Source organism: Camelus ferus, chromosome 10 (assembly GCF_009834535.1).
Source record: "Camelus ferus isolate YT-003-E chromosome 10, BCGSAC_Cfer_1.0, whole genome shotgun sequence".
NCBI classification, from domain to species: domain Eukaryota; kingdom Metazoa; phylum Chordata; class Mammalia; order Artiodactyla; family Camelidae; genus Camelus; species Camelus ferus.
Window position 1 is genome coordinate 18627385 of NC_045705.1, and position 26347 is coordinate 18653731.

The window sequence follows — 26347 nt, forward strand, 5'->3', positions numbered from 1 at the left end:
CTCGGTGGGTCGATTTACTTCATCAGCACTTGCCTGAGTGGTCTCTGTTGATTCTGCTTTGCATTTGCTTATGGCCAGGCAGCCCCAAACCAGGTCATTTTGCAGAATTCTAGTTTACTGCGTTGCAAATAAAACTGCCTCTCTTTCTTTCTACTTAAACCTAGCTTTAGGAGGAGTTGAGATCTGCTCAGAGGCAGGAGGGAACTAGGAACCATCGATACAATAAAAGCAACTGAGGATCACTGTTGAGTCCAAATTCCATTTAACTGAGGACATTTGCATCTGATTTTGTGATAATGTAAAATAACACAGACCTGTGGGTTTCAATCGCTCCCTTCTAAATGATGCCAGAAAAAAAAAAATTGCTGTCTTGGTGAATCACAAATCTCAATGACACTCAGCAGCACACCTGGGCTATTAATAATGCTTAGCTCACAAATTCTGCAACAGCCACTGGCCACAATTTCTAAGTGATTCTCTTGCAAAAGAGAACAAATTTATCTTTACCTTTTTGTTGTTATTTACTTGTTTGTTTGTTGCTTTGTTTTCTCCATCCACACATACACAAAATATTTAGTTATTATGAACAAACAAGAACAAAATGAAAATTCAGGGTTGTTGATCCACAAACCTACATTAGGATTTTGAATCATTTCTAATGTGTCCTGTATTATAAAGCTGACATAAGCATCCACATAAAATGCTTCTTATTTACAAATGCTGTCATAATCTCAAAATGTTTGTCAAACTTTCAGGCACATTGTTTTTAGTTACCTTGCTTAGGAGCATGCAACTTCACCCCAACACTTAATCAGGCAACAAAAGCTGGAGGTGGGACAGAAACATCCAGAAAATTCCTTCTCCTGAGGACGATCATAAATGCTGGTTTTCTGTTGATTAACATCTGGATCAACTTAAGGGTGTTTGTGAACCAGCAGGAAATAAATTTCTGGAGAAGGCCATGGACTTGAGGATGGTTGCTTTAGTATTTAATAATAAATGGTTTCCAGTTGATAGAAAAATATTGAAATGTGACTTATATATATGAGGCTGATTCAAATTTGATAAATATGTCCCCAAAGGAAATTACTGGGTTTATTAAAATCCTCAGAGGGCTGAAAAGAATTACAATAGTTTTATCCTATAGTCCTTGCTGAAGGTGGAGTAACTGCTCCCCAGTCCACCTTCTAGCCAACCAAAGAGGAAGGTCAATAATAAAGAAAGAGCAGGGCTGTTCTTAGTCTAAGTTAAAAGTGGCTATGAACTGCCAAGATATCCCAGGCAAGCCGTCGTCGACAAAGTAAGTGTCGCTGCCTTGCTGGTAAAATGTGATGTGTTGATGACTGTTATATTACTTCTAAAATCCCATTTACTAGTAATAGAGAAGTTCAGTTAAGAGTTTTGCCTTATGTCTCCTGGTGCTTGATACAGTGTTGTGTGATATTACCAATTTTCGCTTCAGGAGTGTTCGCATGCGACAGTGAAGACTTCACGAGAACCTGCACATTTGATCTGTGGCGAAATTATGCCATTTTCATAGCAAATCAACTTTTCCTTGGCAGAAAAATGATAGGTACTTTTGCACGTAGAGAAATGCTTTTGTTTTCAAGGAATTTTGAAAAAAAAAATAAATAACAAGTTCTGTGTCTCTGGGGATTGTAAGAACAGGCTCAGCAGGAACGAATCCTATTGGCCCACTTTCTGACCAGAAGAGTGTTCCTTAACCCTTCTTGTTGAACAAAAGGAAAAGCAAAGTGGGAGTCGCATGCGATGTGTTTCTCATATGAGTCACAAAGCTGGTCTGCAATGCCTTCATGTCTCTAACATCACACAACACACAGAAAGATGTCTGCGAAAGGGCAAACTGCTATGGGTGGAACATGTGAAATTTCACCTCAGTGTGCTCTGCTTTTAGTGGTGTCAGAGGCAGCAGGAATTTATCCACGCAGCCCTCCTGATCTGCAGACTGGGAGTAAATACTAGGCCTTCTGCAGCGATTACCAAGAGCCCCCTTCAGTAGAAATGATCTACTGCCTTCCTGCATCACATTAAAGTGGTGGATTGAGGAGAGAGCCCAGCTGAGCCTTTCTGTACACACCTAGCCAGGCTGCAATTTATATTCAGACAGCAATGTGAGTGGCTTTCAGAGGAAGAGAGAGAAGAGTATTTTTCTGGAAATTTTCCACAAGAGCCAGAAACCAAATTCTGATTTGTCACTGCTATTTTTTAAAAAATACTTTTTTCTTCATTGCAGAAAGAAAGTAAAAGGTAAGTTCTTTTCTTCCTGTAGGATTGATACGTAAAGATTGCCAAGGATCTCCCTTGATCCCTTAAGAAAAATCCCTACATGACTTTTCTTTCAAATAGTGCATATATCCTTTCTCTAAGTGTCTGTATGGAGGACACAGCCGATGACTTTTGGTTACTGAGCTTATGTCAGGAATTACCCAGCTTCACTCCTGTGAACAGCGTCTAGCTGTGCCCCATAAGGAGTCCTGCACTGTTACTATCCTGTTCCCAAACTGAAGGGAAGTTGGAGGAGGAAAGATCAACTCACGTGGTGTTTGGTGGCCATCATCCATTTCACTTTCATTTAGCTAATGTATGATGTAGCATAGAGATTTGGAAGATACAGTGGCCGCTCCAGAAAAATGTCAGTTTGAGTCAAATTTAGCATTAGAAGTCTTTTTTACTATCAAATTATATTATATATATGTGTATATACTTGATGCCACTAAATTTCATATATATATACTACAATTATCAGTCTATTTCATTATAAAATTATATATATTATAATAATAAAAAAGAATATACATACTATATACTAAATGACCCCACTAAATTATTTTTCAATAATAATTAGTCATTTTCTTTTTCTTTTCCTGGAAGAAAATACCTAAGATAGTTATTTTACTGGCATTGTTTTGTCTAGTTTTGTTGCCTTTCCAAGAACAGATGTGAGGTATCAAATGCCATCTTATGTAAAATGTAGAGGGTATAACTTTTAAAAGAGACTGCATAAAATTATAAGTGGTGAATAATCATAATATCATCACAAGCATATGAGTAGGTCCACACAGGCTACCCCAGGGAAGTACAGCACAAGTAAGACAGCTCTGATAGGAATTCACCGTGTAGAGGTACCAGAGACTGCAGCTTTGCTGTTGGTGACAACACGGCGTCCGTAGCTTGAGGGCCCTGCTGCCTTCGGATTCTGGCATAATTTGCTCTAACCTCCACCAGTTGCTTTAACTCTGTTTAAAAAAAAAATTATTTTGAGAGATAAGTCAATATATTTATAGAAAATAATTAAAAGTTCAGGATGATGAAAAACGAAGATCCCTTAGAAATCCTTGACTCCCATGCCGGCCTCTCTCATTGCACACTTGACTTGCTTATCACATCAGATATGTGTTAACATTCTTTGGATTTCTACAGAATGGCAGTTGCTAGAGAGGGCTTCCTTCCAAGCTTTTTACAAAGCCTGAATTGGAAGCTAACCTAGGAGTGGTCTAAAAATTGAACCCACTGAAAAGATGGTAAACATGGCATTGAGAACAGTGTTCAGATTTGACAACAAATGGCATAAAGCACTCTTTTAATTTTGTTGGGAGCTCATGTGAAAGAAACCAGTCTAACAACAGCATGTGATTTGTTTTGCCAAAACAAATCCATTTTTCAAAGACCCAATGTGATTCTTTGATGACTAACTTTCACATGCTAAATGCTTTTAGATGTTTTTACATTATAGGACATAAAATAATTTCTTACCGTGTTTTTTAGTTTTGAAACTCCCAGGCTAAGTTAAGCCAGTAGGTCACAGAAAAATGAGTGGAATGATTAATTAAATGTCCTTTCCCTTCATAAGTACATATGTGTGTGTGTGTATACATATATATATAAATATATGTGTGTGTGTTGTATATATATATATATGTGTGTGTGTATATATATATATAGTGATATTTCTCTCTTTTCTTTTTTACAGCTTTCTGAATGTTTAGATTTCTACTAAATGATTATTTCTCAATTATTTCAGGAAAAACAAGACAGCAACTCATATAGTGAAATAACTTAAAGAGTAACTAAATTAGACTCTCTGTTATCAGATTTTCTAAAACATGTATCACCCCCTGAAAAGTATTTAGACAATTGAGGGAAACCACTAACCCTTTCATCATGAAGGTAATGTGAGGACCTATTTTCAGAGGGAAAGAAACTTTCAGATCATAGTAATCCATGTGGTTAAAAAATTAAAGATGCAAAAATGAATGTTTGTCTGCATAGCCTTGTCAAAGGTCCACAGAGCTAACAAGGAAGAAAATGGTAAGGAGAATAATATTTTCATTCACATTTTCCTCTCTTAACTTCACACTTTTTATTGTTAACAAGCTTGCTTCCGGGAAGGCAGCCTGCATTTCTCTCTGTGTTCTGGATACCCTTTTGGCTAGGCGCCCTGAAGCATACTTAGCTTTATTTACCAAAAAGGCCCAGTGAACACAATGAGGCCAGGAGAGTAGAGTCCAGGCAACAGAAGGCCATCCCAAGAGTATGAAAGATTAAGCACAAACGATGAAGGGACTGGGGAAGTACTTTCTATTGCACCACTTGTTTGCTTACTATTCATTTATTTCAAGTGTTTTCCTATACTTAATTAGATTGAAAACTCTTTATGGGAAGGAACTCTGGCTTATATTTCTTTTATAGGCTATGCACTTTAGGAACACAGACAGCTGTCTACTAATGTTTGTTGATGGTAAGACCCCCATCATTGGTGTGCTCTCCTAAGTAATCACATAGTGAGGGTCACCAAGAGCTGGGGTGAGGGGTGATGGTGAATGATGGGGACAATAGAATACAAAGACTGGCGCCTCTTCCTTGATGCGGACTGGTGCCAGGAGAGTATGTGTGGCATCCTCAGAACAGTGATAGGCATCCCAGTAAATCCTTGTCTTCCTGCTTTTTAGTTTTTGTACCTATACTTTTATCCTTTCTGGGCTAAGTCTAAGTATATGATTGCAACTGTTTTATAAGTTTTTGGTTTACATACCTTACATACAACATACTAATAATAATTTTATGATGACTTTTAAAAGAACAGTCTAGTATTAGTTATTTTAGGGATTCCAGGTAATTTACTTTCTAATCTGTTAATTTCTTTTAAAATGATATCAATGTTCTTCAGAATATCCTGAAAATTATGTCTTTGCTAATGTATACCTACCCCAGAAAGGGCACTAAATTCCTCAGGATAAATAGGATAAAGGATGAATTGGTCTAATAACAAATGTATGTTCTTTTCCATTTCTAACATTTATCAAAGAAAATTATCAAAGAATGGACAAGATAATAAAACAAGCATATATTTACTTATGACTAAAAAAAAAGAAATCCACAAGCTGTATAGTTGCTATTACTGAAACGCTACGGTTTAAATAACTTGAAAAGTAGGAAGTCAGTGAAACCTCACTTTCCTTAGGGTTCACGTTAAAGGAATGAATACCCTCAAATGAGAACTTTTAGGATTTCTGCAAATAGGCTCCTTGGGTAAAACTCAAGACCAACAGAACTTTGAATTATTTAGAGGAAATAATGTTAACAGTGAGGTTCCAGCAAATAAATATATGAACTAAACTTCAGTAGCATGGAGCAGGAAAGCATGGAGGAGGATAATATTAAAAATCGTCTTGGTGGGATATACCATTCAGTAAATAAGCTCTTTGAAGAAACAAGTGAATGCTTTAATTCTTCAAAAACTTGATGGAAAAGAAACTATCACCCATACCTTTTTGGGTTACAAAGCCATGTCCTGTGGACACACAGATGACCATGTCCCGCTCTATGTCGTCCCACGAGTGGATGGGTTGTCCAGCGGGGGTGTACAGTGTTCTGGCTGGGTGCGCCATTTTGAGACGAGAGGAGCAGTAATCCAGCAGCTGAAACACAAAGGGAAAGACATACTGGAATGTGGAAAGTCACAACATAATTAAGTATTAAAGAATCAAGTCCTTAAGAGAACTATTATCCTGACTTGAATATTCTTTTTACTTATAACTCTTAGGAAGAGGTATAGAAGGAGATGGGAAGGAGGTTCCCTAATGTGGTTAAACTAGGGAGCTTCAGTGCTTGCCAGTGGATTTGTTCTTGTAGTTCTCTATTTTTCTGTGTGGAAGAGGCTTCTTTCTGTTTAAGAAATGCCTAAATATGAAAGTCCCTGGCTTAAAGAATCTAGACTTATCACTGTAGCTCAGTTTTTGTTTTTTTTTTTTTCAGTGAGCAAGGAGCTAGAAGGACAAAAACACTGACTTGGCTCTGGTCTCTATCTGACCTCAGATGAGTCAGGCAGCTTCCCTATGAAAGAGTCTCTTCAACTGTAAATCAAAGTTTTGGTCCAACACCTCTCTGCCTGTGTAATTCTATGATTGATTCTTTTTTTTTTTTTAATTGGTAAACTGAAAAACTGTCTGTAGGAGTCTAATTAAATTTCTCTCAATTTTCCTAGAAATAGTCAAAAAACACATGCACAGATGCAAAGCGTCAACAGTAGTAAAAAGATTAGTTAACCTGTTACCAGACCTCTAAGGGTGGTTCCATTAGTGTGAAGAAGATTTGAAGACAAGATAATACACGTAAGTAGGAGGAAAGTGAGAGGTTTACAATAGCTGCCCATGTGACTTCTACCTATCGCACAGGCCAAACACCTGTTCCCCCAAAATGAAGGAGCCAGGTCCACATGAGCCTCAAATCACCTTCCACATTTCTTTTTACAGATCACTATAGGGGCTACAACTCACAACAATGCAGCCTAGCCTGGTGGGGGGCAGAACTGGGCACGTAATAACGTCTTGCATCTGAAAAGTGAATCAGGAATATGAAGCAGGACAAAAGAATGATGAGATAATGCAATTCAGAGAGTGCAGTTTTCAGCCACTATTTTGAGCAAGGGATGAATGCAGTGAATTGAACAATAATTGAAACTACCAAGAATACATTCTCATCTGTAGAGTGGGACAGAGAAGAGCAGTGGGAGAACGGACTTAAATGTGGTCCTACACTCCATGCTAAATAAAAGCCAGTCAGCAGCAACCTGATTCTGATTTAAAATCTAAGGGAGGATCTTGACAGCTTCTAGGTCAAAATTCAGGGGAGAGAAAGAGAACTAATGTCTTCTGTCAAGAGATCTCTCCTTGTGCAATGAAAGTATTGTTCAGAGAAGCAAAATTATAAGCCTACCTAAGGCATGCTGTAAAGCTGTTTGAAAAGTAACTCAGCAAGTTCTGTGAATGAAAATGTAGTGCTCAAGTCACATTTTGCTTTAAAAGGTTGTAAAAAAAATACAGGTGAATTAAAAACACATAAAATATAAATAGAAAAATGAACAGCAACAATATGAGGTTTATGAAAATATTCTACAACATAAGAAAGTGTGTCTGTATATAAGATGAAGATTTAGAAAAAGATTTACAGCACAGATTTTAGAGAGTGTCAGTACTGTGTTCCCCCCAAATCTGGTAACACATGGCTTACACACACACACACACACACACACACACACACACAGAAATGAGCTGACAACAGCTTAAAGGAGAGGAGCATTGCTGAGATGAAGGCAGAGCTGATGATGGTGATGATGATGATGATGGTGATGGTAACAATAACAACAGTTAAAAATTTTTGGAACATTTCTTTGGGCTAGAAACTTTTCTAAAAGCGTCTAAGAACAATCCAATTTTACTCTGTAGAAATAATTATTATCTTCCTTTTGTTGATGAGAAAAATGGATAACGGAGAAGTGAAATGTAACCAAGGTCATACACCTGGTAAGAGAAAAACAGAATTTTAAACTGGGATGAATAAAGAACAAACTGAGAAGAAGAGAGAAGGTCAGGAGATAAAAGACTCAATAGTAGAATTAAACTCTGTCTTAAAGGCAGGAAAAAGCAGACTCAATATTGCAGAAAATCAAATCACTATTAGGGAGAACAAAGTTGAGAAAATCTCATAGGCTATACAGAAAGGATAAGACAAAATTTATGAGCTAGAAGTTAAACATCTGATACATGAAGACATCAGACATTAAACTACATACATTACTGGTGTTACTGGAGAAGAATCCAGAATTAATTAAACTTAAGCAATTATCAAAAAAATAGAAGAAAATTTCCCTGTTTCAAACAAAGACCCATGTCTTCAGATCAAATAGGCTAACCCAGGATAAGGCAAAGTTAATGAAAAAGTGACTAGCATTTAAATATAACTGGGTGAAAAGTATGAGTTCCAGACATGGGTAGAAAATTCAGTTATGTTTAGACCTGTTTTCTGCAACAATGAATATCAAAGAAAATGGAGCAAAATCTATGAAGTTTTGGGGGGAAAAGCTTCAATATTAGAATTCAGTATCCAGTTAAATTATTACTCTTGGTTACAGGAAAGAAAAGATATCTTTATGTATATAAAAACTCAGAAAACTTATCACCCATATACATTTCAGATTATTAAAAAACGAATGAAATTCCTTCACCAGGGGAGAGCCATAATACAAAATGACTAATACTAAGCAGTAAGACCACTAGAATATGATACAACTGCTATAAAAATGGTGAGAAAATAAATAACTTTAAAAATTTACAGTAAGTTTTTATAGAGAAAAAATAAAGTAAAAATACAAAGCATCACCAAAAAGGGACATGGACAAGGAAAAAAAAAAAAACCCCAAGCATTCCAACTTTCTAATTATTCATGGGGGCAAAAGATGCCTCTTCTTTTATCCTTTGTTAAGAATATTCACTTCTATGCAATAAAACAGAAAATCAGAATAAGAGAAACATTTTTACTAAAGGATTAGGCAAAATGATCACCATGTGAACTTAATATGATTTCATTCTAAGAAGATTTATGTAAATGGAATGAGATATTAATAATAAAAAGAATGCTTAATAAGGTGGAGAAGCACAAAATAAATTATAAAACATCAATAGTTTTTTTAGTTGTTTACCAAAAATAGGCATTTAAAAAATAAGTAGGGGGAAATACATTCCAACAGCAAACCAATGTGGAATGACAATTATTTTAAAAGTTTTTGCACAGAGAAGGAAACCCTGACAAAAATGAAAAGACAATATACCAAATGGGAGAAAATATTTGCAAATGATATGACTGATAAGGGATTAATATCCAATATATATCAATAAATGATACAACTAAACATCAGAAAAACAAACAATCCAATTAAAAAATGGGCAGAAGAACTCAATAGACGTCATTCCAAAGAGGAAATGCAGATAGCCCTGAGGCACATGAAAAGATGGTCAACACTGCTAATCATCAAGGAAATGTAAATCAAAACCACAATAGGTATCACCTGACACCTGTCAGAATGGCTATCATCAAAAAGAACACAAATAACAAATGTTGGTGAAGATGTGGAGAAAAGGAACCTTTGTACACTGTTAGTGGGAATGTAAATTGGTGCAGCCACTGTGGAAAACAGTGTGGAGGTTTCTCAAAAAACTAAAAATAGAACTACTGTATAACCCAGCAATTCTACTCCTGGGTATATATCTGAAAAAAAAAAAAACCCACTAATTTTAAAAGATTCATGCATTTCAATGTTCACAGCAGCATTATTTACAGTTGCCAAGATATGGAAGCAATCTAAGTGTCCATCAACAGATAAATGGATAAAGAAGATGTGGTATACATATATGATGGAATACTACTCATCATAAAAAAGAGCAAAAGTTTGCCATTTGCAGCAACATGGATGGATTTGGAGGGCATTATGCTAAGTGAAATAAGTCAGAGAAAGACAAACACATGATATCACTTACATGTGGAATCTAAAAAATATAACAAACTAATGAATAGAACAAAAAAGAATTAGACTCACAGATATAGAGAACAAACCAGTGGTTACCAGCAGGGGGAGGAAATACGGGATAGGGGAGTGGATAGTACAAACTACTGGGTGCAAGGATGTATCGTACAACACAGGGAATATAGCCAATATTTTGTATGTAAATGGAAAAAAATTTTTTAATTTAAAATGTGAGACCCTTATGGAAAATTATAAAATTTTACTGAAGGACAAAAAAGATTTATATGTGTATAAAACAATGCCACAGAATTTAATATGGCTGCAAAGACTGAATACTGTAAAAAGTGTTGATTCTTATGAAAGTAATTAATAGCCTAACACAACTACAGTCAAAACCCCTGTAGGATAATTTTAGGATGTTAAAATGTAATTTCTAAATTCATCTATAAAAGTCAATAGGCAAGGATATTCAGGCAAAATCTGAAAACAGAGTGCAATGACAGGCAACTCCTATCAGATATTAAAATATATTAAAAAGCTGTAATTCTAAAAATATTAGATAGCTTAAAGGCATAAGCTAATAAGAATTTAGTATATTATATGATTTGTATTCCAACTTAGTGGGGAGAACAAAAAAAGATTATTCACTAGGTAGGGCTGAGATAATAATTTTAAGCTAACAAATAAAACAAGAGAAAATATCTTCACTCAAATTTTATACCAGAAGGAAGTTTCACACAGTTTAAAAAGTAAAAGGGAAGGACACAATTATAAGAAAAACTTGAGAAAAATCAGATGAATCTTTATATGACCTTAAGATAGCAAAATACTACTGGAACATGAAAAGCAAAGAATAAACTTTTAAAATATATTAATTTCTGTACATTAAGAAATCTCCTAGACACAATGGCAAATTGGAAATTTGCTACAATAAATCTGACAAAGTTACAGCAGTAGGCTTGTTGCTTTAAAAGAAAAGGAAATTCATATCAGTATGAAAAATACTTCCAACAGAAAAATAGCAAAGGATTTACAGGAATTCACAGATTACTAATAAATTGTGAAACAAAGCAAAGCAAAATCACTTTTATATATAAATTAAAGACATGGATATAACATTCTCTCCTGTCAACCTGCAAATATATGTTTCTAAATGACTGCAATTATCATGTTACCATGTTATCATGCTAGCGGTTGGTGGGAACTCTCATTCACTTCTTATAGAGGCATCAACTCCTGAAATATTCCTAGAAAACAATCTCACAATAGCTATCAAAATTCTCAAGCATATTTACATAATTCTTCTAAGAATTTATTTGGGGGAAATATTCAGAAAATTAAACAAAGATTTGTATATAGATATGTTCACTGGAGCATGCTTTATGACAGCAAAAAACGAAAAAAAATCTAATTAGCAAACAATATAAAACTGGATGAATAAGTAATAATTCATCCACGTGACTAAAGATTATGCTGCCATTGAAAATAATGTTTTGGTAAAGAATGTTAAACTAATGGGGAAAAAGTCACAATAGTTTGTTAGGTGAATAATGCAGGTTGCAAAATTATATATAACATGTGATCTACAATGGTAAATAAATATATAAATAACTGTGTAGAAACCATAGGAATAGATCTCCTAGAATTATAATAACTGTGGTTATTTGTGGGTGGTAGAATTTTCTTTCTTTCTTGGTGCTTTTTCTTTTGCTAATTTTAATACAATGACTGTATGTTGTTTTATGGTTAGAAACAGAACAAATGTTATTCAAACAATCAAAAACTTCATAGTGATTACAGTAGATTCATACAGTTTCATATGGTTTTGTGACTTTCCTAAAGTTTCCATAATGATAGTCACTATCTTAGTCTGCTTGGGCTGCCAAAACAAATACCACAGACTGAGTGGCTTAAACACAGAAATGTATCTCTCACAGTTCTGGAAGCTGGGAGTCAAGTGCAAGGTGTGGTTTGATTTGGTTTCTGCGGAGAGCGTCTCCTGGCTTATGAACAGCCTTCTTGTTGTGTCCTCACGTGATGGGAGAAGGGAGATCTCTGTCTTCCTTTTCTTATACATCCACAGATTTTATCAGACAAGGCCCCACCGTTATGATGTCATTTACCCTTAACTGCCTCCTAAAAGCCCCATCTCCAAACATAGTCACATTGGGCGTTGGGGCTTTAGCATAAGGATGGGGGCGGGGTTGGGGGGGACACAGTTCAGTCCATAGCAATTATTATTTTTTTCTGCACCAAGCCAACCAAAGAGTTTGATGACTGAGTTTCTACCTAGACTGGGAGCAGTGGGGAGCTGTCCTAGAAATATGTAGATAGGTCTCTGGGAGAAACTCCTGTAACTTGGAAGCTTGAAGGTAATTCTTGTATTTGTCCCTACTTTACCACTAAAATGTCACTAGTTTATAGAGACTGTGTTTCCTATTTATAATCAGAAAAGTGAATGTTATTTAATAAAAACATACACTAAATACAAAATATGAATTAAATCTATAGCTATTTCACTTGGTTTATAAAGAGATAGATTTACATGAGATAGTTGGGTTTACAAAAATCTTCTAAAAATAAATTTAAGTCAGAAGCTGACTAGATATTTTAGAATCTAATTGTACTGAAAATGCCTTTTTTTAAATGACATTCTCAATTCTCAGTTTTTCAAATATATCCAACTTTACTCAAGTGCCTTCTTTAAAGTGGGTAATATAAATTAAGTGTTTATAGTTTTTGCAATAACAAAAGCTCATAATAAAAGAACAGTATTCTATACATCATTCCTCACCCACAATCTATTTTGTGAGATTTCCTAGACCCGGTCCTCTCGGGGCAGGGTGCATGAGCACCACAGAACTATTTCATACTCCCCGCGGACATGAGCTACTTGCCTCTACAAATCAAAAAAATCTGTTTCTCATTCTTTCAGCTTCCACTCATGCATTTAAAACTGTACTTGGCTGTGAGAGAACACACTGGTTTTGAGATTCTGTAGAATCAGAGAAATGTTTCAGGGATGGAAAGAGACAGATGCTTCAGGACCATAGAAGGAGGGGCCCAGATACTCATAAATCAGAGAAAGTTGATGGCCCTGAAGAAAAAGCCACTGACATTGGAGAGGGGGCCACCTTGGTGCACTGATGACAGATGAGCCTACACCAGTTGGAGATGAGAGTTGCTCCAGCCATGTTCAAAGACTGGGTAGGAAGAATGTGGTTAAATCATTCAGAATGGCCACAGTAGTGAAAGAATTGTGGGAAAGCCTGCATTAGATGGGGTTCAAATACCATCTGGGGGTTTCATTACAGAAAGCAGAGCGATGTACTTTGAAATGTGTTCTGTTCCTCATTTTTCTGCTAAAAGTACCAACCGCTGAAACTCTGAGCTTCTTTGGAAATGGTGTTGTTAGCTGAATTTCCCCAGTAAAATCAGACCCTACTCTTACTGTTGTTTGTTTCACACACACAGTCTAATCTCCTGAAGTATTTTTCAGCCGGATAGCCTGAAAGGAGATATATATATACACATATATATGTATATGTATGTATGTATGTATGTATATATGTATGTATGTATATGTGTATATATACATGTATATGTATATGTATATGTATGTGTGTATGTGTATGTATATATATATTTGTAGGGGGGGAGGTAATTAGGTTTATTTATTTATTTATTTATTTATTTATTTATTTATTTATTTATTTATTTATTTATTTATTTTTAGAGGCAGTACTGGGGACTGAACCCAGGAACCCGTGCATGTTAATAAGCATGCGCTCTACCACTTGAGCTATACCCTCCCTGCAATATATTTCTAACTGATCATAAAGAATCTCGGACAGATTTCTAAAACCAAAAACAGAATGGAAAAGGAAAGGAAAGAGACTGCAAGGAACATTTTTTTTTTTTAAATAAAGCAACAGAAGAAATAATGTGCAGAAAACTTTCTAGACATTTCCTAAGTATCTTTCGACACATTGAGGCCACATTAATCTCCCTAAAACACTGGTTTTATCATGCCATTACCTTATTCAGGGACAGCTGGTGACTCATGCACTTGAGTCTGGGGTGGTGCAATGGACTAAACTGTGTCATCCCCAAACTCATAGCTTGACACTCACCCTCAGTGTGACTGCATTTGGAGAAAGGGCCTTTAAGAAGGTAATTACGGTTACATGAAGTCACAAGCGGGGAGCACTGATCTGACAGGACTGTGGCCTTACTAGAGGAGGAGGAGACACTAGCGTTCTCTCCCTCTCCCCATCTGTGCACAGAGGAAAGGCTATGTGAAGGCAAGTGGTGAGAAGTCAGACTCCTGCTAGCCAGAAGGAGAGTCTAAATCAGAAACCAACTCTGTTGGCACCTTGATTTTCTAGCCTCCAGACTAAGAAATAAATTTCTGCTGTTTAAGCCACAGGCTCGGTGCCATTTTGTTATGGCAGCCCAAGTAGATGAATACAGACAGTATGTGGTGTCTACCATATATGCTTTTGAACAGTCTCTCCAGTTGTGTGTATCTCTCCCAATTTCTCAGTCCAGGCACCATCTACTTAATATGACTTTTGAATTCTAATGCCCATACCTTTGTGTGCAGTGCTCTCCATTCTCGTTAATGCTTTTTCTGCCTAAATGTCAAAGCGTACCCATTTCTCAAGTTCCATCAGAGGTCCTGATCGAGTCCTCCGTGGAGCCTTTCTCCTTCACCCCAGGCAGGCAGGCAGTGTTCCCCTTCTCTGAACTCCTATTGAACTTCCTGCATTTTCTACTAACCTGACCTTTGGCACGTGTTGTTAGTGCTTCTCCAAGAGGAATGTCAGCTCCCTTAGCAAATGCCTTTTTCCTACAAAGACAATCTGTGTTCATCATAACAAAATATGGAACACATAGAAAAACATGTAAGAAAGAAATTCTAAAAAATATTTATCAATTAAAAAAAAAGAAATTCTGCCTTTTTTAGTTCACCAATAGTAAAGCCACCCAATAAACATTTCCAAAAATAAAATCTTCCTAGTCTTTTTTTTAGGTCTGTGCATGCATGTATATAGAATGTAACTCTACATGCTTTATATTGTGCTTCTTTCCCTTAGTGTATCTTGAACATCTTTATTGTCATTATTCTTTCTAAAATTGACTTTAATTATAATATCCTCTTAATACACTACAATTCGTTTAACCAACTCCCTATTGTTAAGTGTTTAAATTATTTCTAATCTATTCATGTTATAAATAGCCCCATGATAAAAATTCTTACCAATCTTTGCATACATTCATGAAAATATCCTTAGGATAAGGTTATACAAGGTGCATTTTCTTATGAATTATACGGCCACATTTTTCTCCAAAAAATTGTACTTCTATCAACATGAGAATGCCCATTTCTCTATAAACCTAAGCAAAGCTTGATATATTTTCAAATGCTTTGCCGATTTGAAATATTAATTTAATGAAAGCATAGATCATGTGTTATTTTACTCCTCCTATTGCGAACACTACTATTGAGGTTGACCTGTCAATTATACTGCATTATAAGATCTTTTCACACACACAATTAGAATAATACTTCACAGCATCTAGCATAGTGCCCTTTATGTACAAAGTTCATGAAAAAATTATAATATCATGGTATAATATGTATGGAGTGACTTTTATATGCTATATGAGAGTCACGTAAATCAAAAAGTCATTCCTTCACCACATACATGTAATTTTTGTAAAAGTTAGTGTAAGTTTCTGCTATCCAAATCTGATGGACTATCTTTAAACCTATTTTCCCTGCTCTACTCTTTGTTTATTTATTAATCATTTCATATTCCCTCAGTGACATATCAGTCCTGGTTGCAATGGTTATGTGCATTTTAAGACTCGGCATCTACAAATAAACTCTGTGATTTTAGAAGAAACAAGCAAGGAAGAAACATTTCAGCTTTGTTATAGAACCTGTTCTAGGACAGGTCTCTCCTGAAAAAGCTTTTATTCATTTTTAAATACTGCTTTTTCCGCCCATGTGTATGAAGTTGCTTTACTTGTATTTCTAGTTTTGAGTTTACTGTCTGCCTTTTTCTCTCTTTCTCAAGTACGGCAAATTGGTTGTCAACTTCAGAGATGCAACTGCTTTCACAGTTCTCATTCAAAGTCCTTGTCAAAGAGAAGTGGTCTCCAACACACTTTGAAATTACCAACCTTCAGGGGCACAGTTCCTCTGAGGAGCCCCAGCTATGCTAGGTGGCCCTGTCAGTCTCCATGAACTTCAGGCTGGTCTGCTGCACTGTCTTGCCTTCCCCTCCACCCACCACCAACATCTCACCTTTATGTGACTCCCTCTTGTCCCAGAAAAAGTTATAAAAACATTTCACAAAATAATAAAGGCAAACAGTGATTATAGGATATCACTTCAAAAAACATGATCTTTTAAAATTCTACCAAAGTTCATGTATTAGGTACCTAAAGTTTGTATTTAAAGACTAAGACAAAATGTTAAATTTTAGAACTGTATCCTTGATATTGCAAACAATTAATGAACTGCTACTCATCTTTTCTTTAGTTAATGTTTTAACTTTGGAAGGTGGAAAGTTAGCCATAGCTATAGGACTCTGGGTAACAAGGATATGACAGGTTTTCTCTAATGAATATGGTTGTTTTTCCCACAGAGAACATACCTAGTGAACAACCACTTTTTTTGTGAACTGGCTTTAAAATGGAAAACTCTTTTAAATTATCTTAAAGTGTAGTGTTTACTCTTTGGTTACAGTGCATTTACTTACCATTGTTCTCTGATGGCCAAGTGTCGTATTCTGACACACACATGTCAGACAGCAATCGGACTCCACGTTTTCACACATATAAGCTCATTTAATCACCATCTCAACCCGGTGAGGAAAATACTATTCCCATTTTACAGATAAGAAAATGAGGTTTAGAGAGGTAAAATAATTTGTCTGACCTAACAATCTAGAGATGTCTGAGCTGGAATTTGAATCCAAGCCTATAAAACACTCTTCTTTCACACTAGCCTTACCTCTGAGATTGTTTTGCCCCAGGCATAAGTACCATCTTCGGGTCTGCCTCCATTTAGATAAGTCCATACCCGTTTTACATTGGGTTGCTTATACAGGCTACTCTGCTTGAGTGCTATACATTTAGGTGCAATCGGAGAATTTCTCTTGGATTGCAGTTCTTGGACTTCAGAAAGGTGCGCCTGTTAAGAAAAGCCCAGAGAATGCCATGGTTAGAAAACTGTCTGTTTTGTGTGTGTGTGTGTGTGTGTGTGTAGAATATGATGGAAGACAGAAATATAACTGTACGTGATACTGGAAAAATTTAGGAAGTACATTACCCTCTCCTATCACTGACTCTTCTATAAATTCCCCTTGCTTCAATGAATTATTTTGGCAAAGCACTTAACTTTCATTTATACTTTGGAGCAATGAATAGAGATGTGTTTTTAGATTTGTGCATGGTGTTTCTCCTACTGAGTGATTCCTCTGAATCTAACAAATGAGTTTTTGATTAGAATCACAACATCATTTCCTTTAACCAAGAAATGCTTAAGGGAATGTACATGACTGTTGTTTAAATCTTTACTCTCTGTCTTTTAAAATACAGGAGCCACTCTTATACTCTGCCAGATTCCTGCTTTTCATCCTGCTTCAAGCATGTCCTAGTTCAATGCTTTGCATTCATTCCCTGGTCAGTGATTTATCCTTCTTAGCTTGGCAAGAAGTCATATTTTTAGCAATGTCAATTTCTTTTTTTCTAGTAACCTTGACTTGGGTACATGCCTACGATTTAGGTTGGACACATTTCACGATTTGATAAACCCTATTAAATAAGAACACATCATTCTGATGAAAAACTTCACAAAGCAAAAAGTTTTCCCAGGTCTCTATTCCCAGTCCTCTCTCAACAGCTGACCTTTCCCTCCTCAACTTTTTAATGTCTGGCAATCCTGACTGATTAATCAATTGGACTGAAACCGCTTTTTGAATTCCTCACTTCTGAATTGTCTCCATTGCAATTAGTATTTTGCTCCTTCCTCTTTTCACATATTGAGACATACCCTTAGGAGTGATGAGCAATGAAGCCATAAGGCTCAACTTGACTACACTTATTATAATTACCTTTGTACATATCCGCTGGGCCTTTTTCTCTTCTTTGCTAAGGTCATAATTTCTGGTCTCCATTCAAACAAAACAGACTTTCATATGAGCTGGCTGTCTCTTTGATAGCTACTCTCCAAATGCCAACTCAATGCTTGGCATATGCTTATGTGGTCATAACTGACCAGATGCCGAGAATATATTAATAGCATAATTTAAAAATTCAATACTGTACTTTTAAAAGCTTATAAAAGAGTCTGACTCTTTAAGGCCCGTAGTCCTAAAGATCGTACCTCTGTATGTGTTATAAGGTCCATGAGTTTAATTTCCTCTGGAGTCTGCTCAGTCCAGCCTCCTTCCACCACCACCGGCTGCACAGGGCTTTTGCTGGGGACCATGGTGGCTGGCTGACATGCTGCTACCCGCCGCCCTGGGGAAAGAAGTCTCTGGAAATGTTGTTTCTGATGATAGGTTTTCAGATTTCAAATAAATTGGTTTGGTTTTCTATGCATAAATCATCCCACTTGGGAGCAGAGGCTAAAATACTAAATGTATCATAAAAGCAAAGATGCCTAAGGTAATAAGATCTAACAATGGCTCTTCATATGGGAGCTTGAGGCTTTACGTAGCCAGGATATGCATATTCACTGTACAGATGGAAAAGAAGGATAACATGCTGACTCCCACACTGGCCCCAGCCTCTCACCCAAGATACGGTTCAGCAGTAATTTAGTCAAATAGAATCCATGACCTATATAGCCCATCATCTCCTCCAGTCATGGAACATATGTTTTGTTCTCTTTGCTAATAATAAGCCTTTCCCCCACAATTAGCTTAGCAGCCTGGGGATTAAGTATTTCTAAAATAATATTAACCCAAGAGACAGGAGGCCTTTTTTTTCTATCTAATAATACCCCGCGAGCACGATTAGTTTCTGACACCTCTGCTGTGTCCTTTGGGCTTGTAAGAAGCTGTGGTAAGAGAAAATATTTACTGGAATACTGTATTCTAAAGAATCACAGACATGAGTTAATAAGTGTGGTGATTTGAATTCATGCATTCTTTCAGCTACACCACTTTAAATCACTATAAAAGAGGTTTAAAAGTCACACTTATTAAAATTATTTTCTTTTTTGGGGTTGAAGAGATATTCAGCACTGAGTCTCATACTGATCTCTAAACTTCTTAAGAACAAATTACTGCTTTCTTTTGTACGTTGCTTCTAGAAACCTAAGTTGAACACCAGCTATAAGTCAGGCATTGTGCTGGATGGTGAAAATGCAAACATGCTCACGATCAAGTCCTTGCCTCAAAGGCTTACACTTCAGTGGGGAAGGCAAATGTTAAGGAAATGATGACACCAATAATTGGCTGTCACTGTACTGAACTAGGGAAGTACAGCGTGAGTAAAAGCATGTAACAGGGGTTGTTGACCAAGTCTGGGGTGTCAGAGGAGTCTTCTTTGAGAAGGTAACACTCAGATGGATAAAATAATAGAAATACTGAAATGAAGTTGAGTCCTAATATTGTTACTAGGAGACTTGTAACGTGCAGATTTTCATATTATGACAATGATCAAAACCTTCTGAAAATAATTCCGTACTTGCAGAGGATAAAGCATTTGTGCTCTTATAGTTCAAGTTTATGGAAATAGAGCCGGCAATAAAAGTAAGTGGCAGGAATGACTTCTCAGGGAAACCAGAACTCTATGTATCTAATAAGCATTCATATGAAATTTATGGATGTGAAGAAAACATAATTGAATCAATCAGCTAATGAGTTACAGTGACAATGCCATTAGGCAACATACTTTGGAGAAGACCTCAGTGGTACCAGAAAAATACATAACACAAATTTACACTAAATATAGTTTTTAGCTGCCTCTATAAAGTACAGACAACATTAATTTATGACACATAAATTCTTATGGATAATATTGCAATAAATATTTTATTTATAATGCATTTTGAACACTAAAATTTTGCTGAACTAAGGACAGATCTCAGGTAGTTTATCATTTACACTGTTGAGAGTCAGTATTTAAATATAAGAAACAGCAAAAAACATTATGCATTATTTGTTTTTTGTCAGCTTGTTTCTAAATCGTCTTAAGAAAATAAATGCATTTGCACTATAATTTTTATAAAGAGACAAAATGTCATCACAAAACGTATTGGTTTGGGGAAAAGTTTTCATAACAAACTATTATTTATGTAGGTAAGAGAAACAAATCAATAAAAACCAAACAAATATGTATTGAATAAACTATTTTTTATTTTCTTATTACATTTTCCATATATTCTATTTTATTTCACATGAGATCAGAGGGAAAAATGATAATATCTAACTATGAATGGGGAAAGCTAGAGAACATGAGTGCTCTGCTGCTCTCTCAGACTGTAAATCTCACCTAGACAGCTCTCATACCTCTCCTTTATTGGGAGGGTCCATTCTGGCTCAGTGTCAAATGTGCCTAAAAGGGTAAGTCCACTTCTTTGGGGGTTTAAGTTAGCAGATCTGTTTCTCTCAAACTAAATAAAATGTTTCAGCGATGCCTTTATATGTAACAAGGGTGATACCTTCCCTGATCTGCCATCCCTTAGTTTTATCAGTTTTTAAGACACCAAGTGGGAAAATGGGCTGCCCTCTCAGGAACTCCTATTCTAAAATTTATTGAGTATTTATTCTGTGTTAAGCATGTAGTAAATATTTGACATTTGTTCCTTAATCATAAAAACCCTACAAAGTTACTACTAGTATTTGGTTAATATTAATGCTCATCCTTACAAATGAAATGTAAAATCAGCTTAGCACAGTACTTTGTGCATAGTATATGCTCAATAAACATTTGTTGCATTTACCAACAGCTATAATACCAAGATATAACTGATTTAGCCACTATTCATACCTCACATACCTCCTCTTTCATTTCATCCAACCCTCTAGAAGCTCACAATCCAACAGGGACTGTGGTTAACTGAATTTAAACTTGTTCTTACTTAACCTCATAATCCCAACAACTTGAAAAGACCATCCTTAGGGTAGGGATTCTGTAAGAATGCATTGACTTTACATTTAATAGCAGAAAACATAACAGTTTTGCAGTAGAGACAAGATTTATCTTAGCACTAAATTTTAAGAGAAACTACATTAATGGATTCCCCCATAATGAACACCATCTGACCAAATAGACTATTCTCAACAGTCATATTATAGATGATGCCAACTGAACTTTAAAATGCTTTTTAATACTTCATTATAATAAAAGCTGAAGACATGATACAAAATCACAACTCAGTAAAAGCAGCTTTGCTAGGTGTTATTTTCACTATATTGCTTTTTGTAGATTTAACTTGATAAAGAAATAGAGCTTTGAAAACTCACTGACTCTGGCTGGCAGCCAAGATGACAGAGTAGAAGAAGCCATAGCTCATCCCCTCTCAGGAACACATCAAAATCACAACTGCAGACCAACCATCAATTAAAAGAAAAAAACAACTTAGAACCTACCAGAAAAGATTTTCCATAACTAGATATAAAGAAGAAACCACAGCAAGACAAGTAGGAGGTATGGACTTGTGATATAATCAAACCCCATAACCCACCCCTCACTGGGTGGGCAACCCACAAACTGGAGAATAATCATATTACAGAGGTTCTTCCACAGAGTGAGGGTTGTGATCCCTAGGTCAGGCTCCCCAGCCTGGAAGTCCAGCACCAAGAAGAGGATAGGCCAGAGTATTTGGCTTTGAAGGCCAGCAGGGCTTAATTGCAGAAGCTCCATGAGACTGGGGGAAATAAGAGACCTCACTCTTAAAGGATGTACACAAAATCTCAAGCTCACTGGCACCAAGGGCAAAAGCAGTATTTCGTAGAAACCTGGGCCAGACCTACCTGCTGGTCTTGGAGGGTCAACTGGGGAGGCAGGGGGAGTCTGAGACTCACCCTAGGGACACAGACACAGTGGTGGACATACTGAAGCATACTGATCTCCATGAACTCTCCTTCCTGGAGGCTGATATCTTGCTTGTGTCATTAGCACCAAGACCTGGCCTCACCCAACAGCCTGTAGGCTCCAGTGCTGGGATGTGTCAAGCCAAACAACAAATTGGGTGGGAACACAGCCCTATCCATGAGCAGAAAGGCTGTCTAAAGACTTCCTGAGCCCACAGCCACCTCCAGACATGCCCCTCAATATGGTCCTGCCAACTAGAGGGGCAGGATCTAGTTCTACCCACCAGTGAGCAGGCACTGGCCCCTCCCATCAGAAAGCCTGCACAAGCCTCTAGACCAGCCTTACCACCAGGAGGCAGATACCAGAAAGAAGAAAACAATGCTCACAGCCTTTGGAATGAGTCTGTGAACACAGACCAGACCCTACCCTGGGACCAGCTGGTCCCTAGCCCTTGGGTGATGAGAGGGGAGTGCACTTCTGGGACACATAGGATGTCTCCTAAAGAAGGTCACTTCCCATAGGTCAAGAAACGTAACTAACCTATCATATACATAAAAATATAAATAGTAATTTAGACAAAATGGAGGGTGCAGCTTAGTGGCAGAGCATGTGCTTAGCATGCACAAGGTCCTGGGTTCAATCCCCAGCACCTCCATTAAAAATAAATGAATAAATAAACCTAATTACCACCCCCAACAAAAAAAAAAAGAAAAGAAATTTAGACAAAATGAGTGGCAGAGGAATATGTTTCAGAAAAAAGAACAAGATAAAATCCCAAAAGAAAAACTAGGTGATGTGGAGATAGGCAATCTACCCAAGAAAGAGTTCAGAGTAATGATTGTAAGAATGATCAAAGACCTTGGGAAGAGAATGGATGCACACAGTGAGAAGTTGGAAGTTTTTAACAGAGTTAGAAAATATAAAGAACAACCAAACAGAGTTGAAGAATACAATAACTAAAATGAAAAATATACTAGAAGGAATCTGTAGTAGACTAAATGAGGCATAAGACCAGATCAGTGAGCTGGAAGACAGAGTAGTGGAAATCACTATTTTAGAAAAAAAGAAAAGAAAAGAAATGAGGACAGTTTAAGAGATCTCTGGGACAATGATGCCTTCAGCGATGCCTTTATATGTAACAAGGGTGATACTAATATTCATATTATAAGAGTCCCAGAAGAAGAGAGAGAGAGAAAGGACAAGAGATGTAGAAAACAAACTATGGTTACCAAAGAGGAGGGGAAGGAGGGATGGATTACAAGTATGGAATTAACATATACACACTAGTGTATGTAAAATAGGTAAACAACGAGGACCTACTGTATAGTACAGGGCACTATATTCAATATCTTATAATAACTTACAGTGGAAAAGAATGTGTGCATATGTATATAAATCACTTTCTTATACACCTGAAACTTATACAACATTGTAAACCAACTGTACTTCAATTAAAAATTTTTTTCTTAAAAAAAATAAAGAACTCTGTGAAGTGAATGGTTGAAATTCTATCTATTCTTTAATTCAATCATTCTGCAACCATTCAGAGAACAAAAAAAGAAGGGTATAGAATTTATAATGTAACACAGGAGAGTCACATGACTAGGTAATTATAATAAAGTGATAAGGTGTATAGGGGGAAAAGCTCAGGGTATGATAAACTACACTATCCCTGACTGGAAATGTTAAAGAAGGCTTTTAGGAAGAAATAACAGGCAAGCTGAAAAGTAAATAATGAGAAGCAATATAAGAGGACAGAAGAGAGAAAAGTTTGAGGTACAGAGAACTGTGTCAAAAGCTCAGATTTAAGAAAGCACATGGTAAGTCTGGGGGACTGACAGTGAGAGCAGAAGATGCCAAAGATGACTCGCAGGTCTCTGAGATGGAACATTTGGGTGGACTGTGGTAATTAATGTCTATAGAAGAAATGAAGGAGGCTTTGGTGTGATATGATATGCCCAAGGGACATTTAAGTGAAAATGTCTAGTAGTTGGAGTGGTAGAGGTTAACAACAAAAATAGACACTTTTCACTGAGAGCCAATAATTCTTTTAGTAAGAACTGAAAAATAGCCATTTGAACCCAGAGTGCTGTCTAGTGAACCTAGGACTAATCGTGTTGTTTACTGAAGTTAAGATTCAAATATTTCTGACACCAGACATTATAGATACTCAGGTGCTGAAATTCTGCTATGGTAATTACAGAGCCTGAAATGTATGTCTTCCCAGGCTAAAGTCCACAATATGCTTTCTCCCCAAAGGAATACTTGGTGTCTCAAGAGCTGGGAATAATATAAGATCAGAAACTTAAAATTCCATGACAAAGAGAAGGAAGAAGAGGATAAATACTGTCAACTGATCACTTTGTTTAAACACAGCATATCCTATGCTACATAACAAGAGGGGCCTTTCTGAGCTAAAGATACTAAGCTTGGAAGAATTTAGTACTTCCTCACTCAGATTATTTAATAAAACTTCTTCTCCAGCAATACCCAAGAAACAACAGAAAGTGTTGTTTAATGAGTAATTTCTAAGTCCATAAAATGTCAGCTCACGAATTGTTTCAAAACCAACAGGGTGGTCATACGACACCTCCAAATTTTTAAAATGTACATATAAATCACGTGATGTTAATTTTAATATAAAATTAGTACCAAACAGATACATTATTAGGTTTTAGACTTGCTCAAGTGACTTTCGTAACACAATACTAACACAGTATTCAAACATCTGGTATCTAGTGGTAGAAAAAAAACACCAGCAAATTGACATTACATTTAGAATTAAACATGGTGATGCTTGACTTAGTTTATACTGACCTTTTAACTGTCTCATTTTGTGTTTCATGGTGTCTAGATCAGCCAAAATTTTGTCCTTTTTCAGCCAGTTCTGCTTTTCTATTTCTTCTGCTTTCTGCAAAGCTAGAATAATAAAAATACATGATATTTCATCTTGCATCCTTTTTATCAACAGTAATTTATCATGCAAGCCAATAATTTACAAAGAACTTTCTGCTTCAAGAAATAGATTCAATTAGAAACAAGTAATTAAAAGGTAAGGGTCATGAAAAGAAACCTCATTTGAAAGATGACAGAGCTTAAGGCATTTCTTTACGGAATGGAGGAGGAAAAAGAAGTACAGTGCTGTTTTATTACATAGATTTACCATATGCAATAGCCATATTTCATTTTCCACTTCCACAAACTATTTGGAGGTGATGAAAGCCTAGCTTGGAACCATTCATTTTTTAAACATCCACCTACAGCCTAAAGGGTGCAATTCTTAAAAATGAAAATGTGCAGACAGGTCGTCTTCAGTGTGAATTAAACTCATTTGTTATTTTCTAATGTATACCATTATTCTCAGTCTTATAGACCAAGGATCTCTTTATCAAATAAATTAGACATTTTTCCATGCAGAATACTCCATTCCAGTAAGAAAAAACAGGCAGTTTGCAAATATAGGGGTATAGCTATCCTTGTGCACATGTTAATTGATGAAAGCCAGTTCTTTGCATAAATGTGATGTTATTATGTTGACATTATACACATTTAATTCATTTTCTTATGGCAACATAAAATTTATTTCTATCTCTCTTCATGCACTTGCTTGAAAAAAAAAAAAAAACGAAAAGAAACACTTACCATTTGGAGACAGAAATGGTTCACCACAAGACACCCAGATGGCAATAGGATTTCTGAGAATGAGGGTGAGCAAAGACTCATCTATACCATCCAAACTATCAGATGTCATTGACTTTGGAAATAGTTTGGTTTTCACTTTCACTCTTGAGTTCCCTGGGAAACAAATGACACATTTACCATTGTTCAATGAATAATGAATAAATTTGCTTACTGAATTCATTTGTTTATTCAAAATATTTCATTCTTCACTAATGACTTGATTTAAATAGGCAATACCAAAACCAGATGCAAATCCATAAATCTGATCAGAAACTTCATATGCAACAAAATAATTTAATCTGATTGCAAATATACATTTTAATTCCTTTCTTACAATTTAGTTATGAAAAAATATGAGATGGCTTACCAAAATATCTATTCTGAAAAGGGATAAAATAAAGAGATTAAAAAAAAAAAAAAAGGTAGAAAAGAGTATAGGAACAGACCAAAGCCAGAGATAAAGTGTTTCAGTGTCCCATATTTTAAATGAGAATAGTATCTATCTTGTTCTGCTGTTGGGAAGCTTAAAAAAAAAAAAAAGGAAAGTGCTTAGAATAGTGTTTGGTCTATTTAACTGTGTAAGCATCCAAAAAATGCTAGACAGTATTTTTATTATTATCATCATGATACTGGACATGAATATTACACTGTTTTCATTTGCTAGAGGTAAAGCACTATGCATGTTCTGAGGACCCTAGTGGCCAAAGCAAAGAGGAAAACACCATTTCAAGATTCACATGGCCCACAAAGAGATAAATTCCTCAAGAAATACCCTTCCTGGCC

General features: G+C 36.1%; 1 protein-coding gene across 1 annotated transcript in view; it reads right to left on the reverse strand.

The window, feature by feature from the left end:
• Nucleotides 1-2971: 2971 nt before the first annotated feature.
• DCDC1 (doublecortin domain containing 1) overlaps nt 2972-26347 on the reverse strand; it is a 381196-nt gene continuing 357820 nt past the window's right edge. The window contains exons 34-39 of the mRNA XM_032488403.1: nt 25526-25678; nt 24701-24802; nt 18222-18358; nt 16848-17027; nt 5789-5939; nt 2972-3257 (exon numbers count right to left, since the gene is read on the reverse strand). Coding sequence (XP_032344294.1) covers nt 3085-3257; nt 5789-5939; nt 16848-17027; nt 18222-18358; nt 24701-24802; nt 25526-25678 — 896 coding nt within the window. The 3' untranslated portion in view covers nt 2972-3084. The remainder of the gene's footprint in view (nt 3258-5788; nt 5940-16847; nt 17028-18221; nt 18359-24700; nt 24803-25525; nt 25679-26347) is intronic.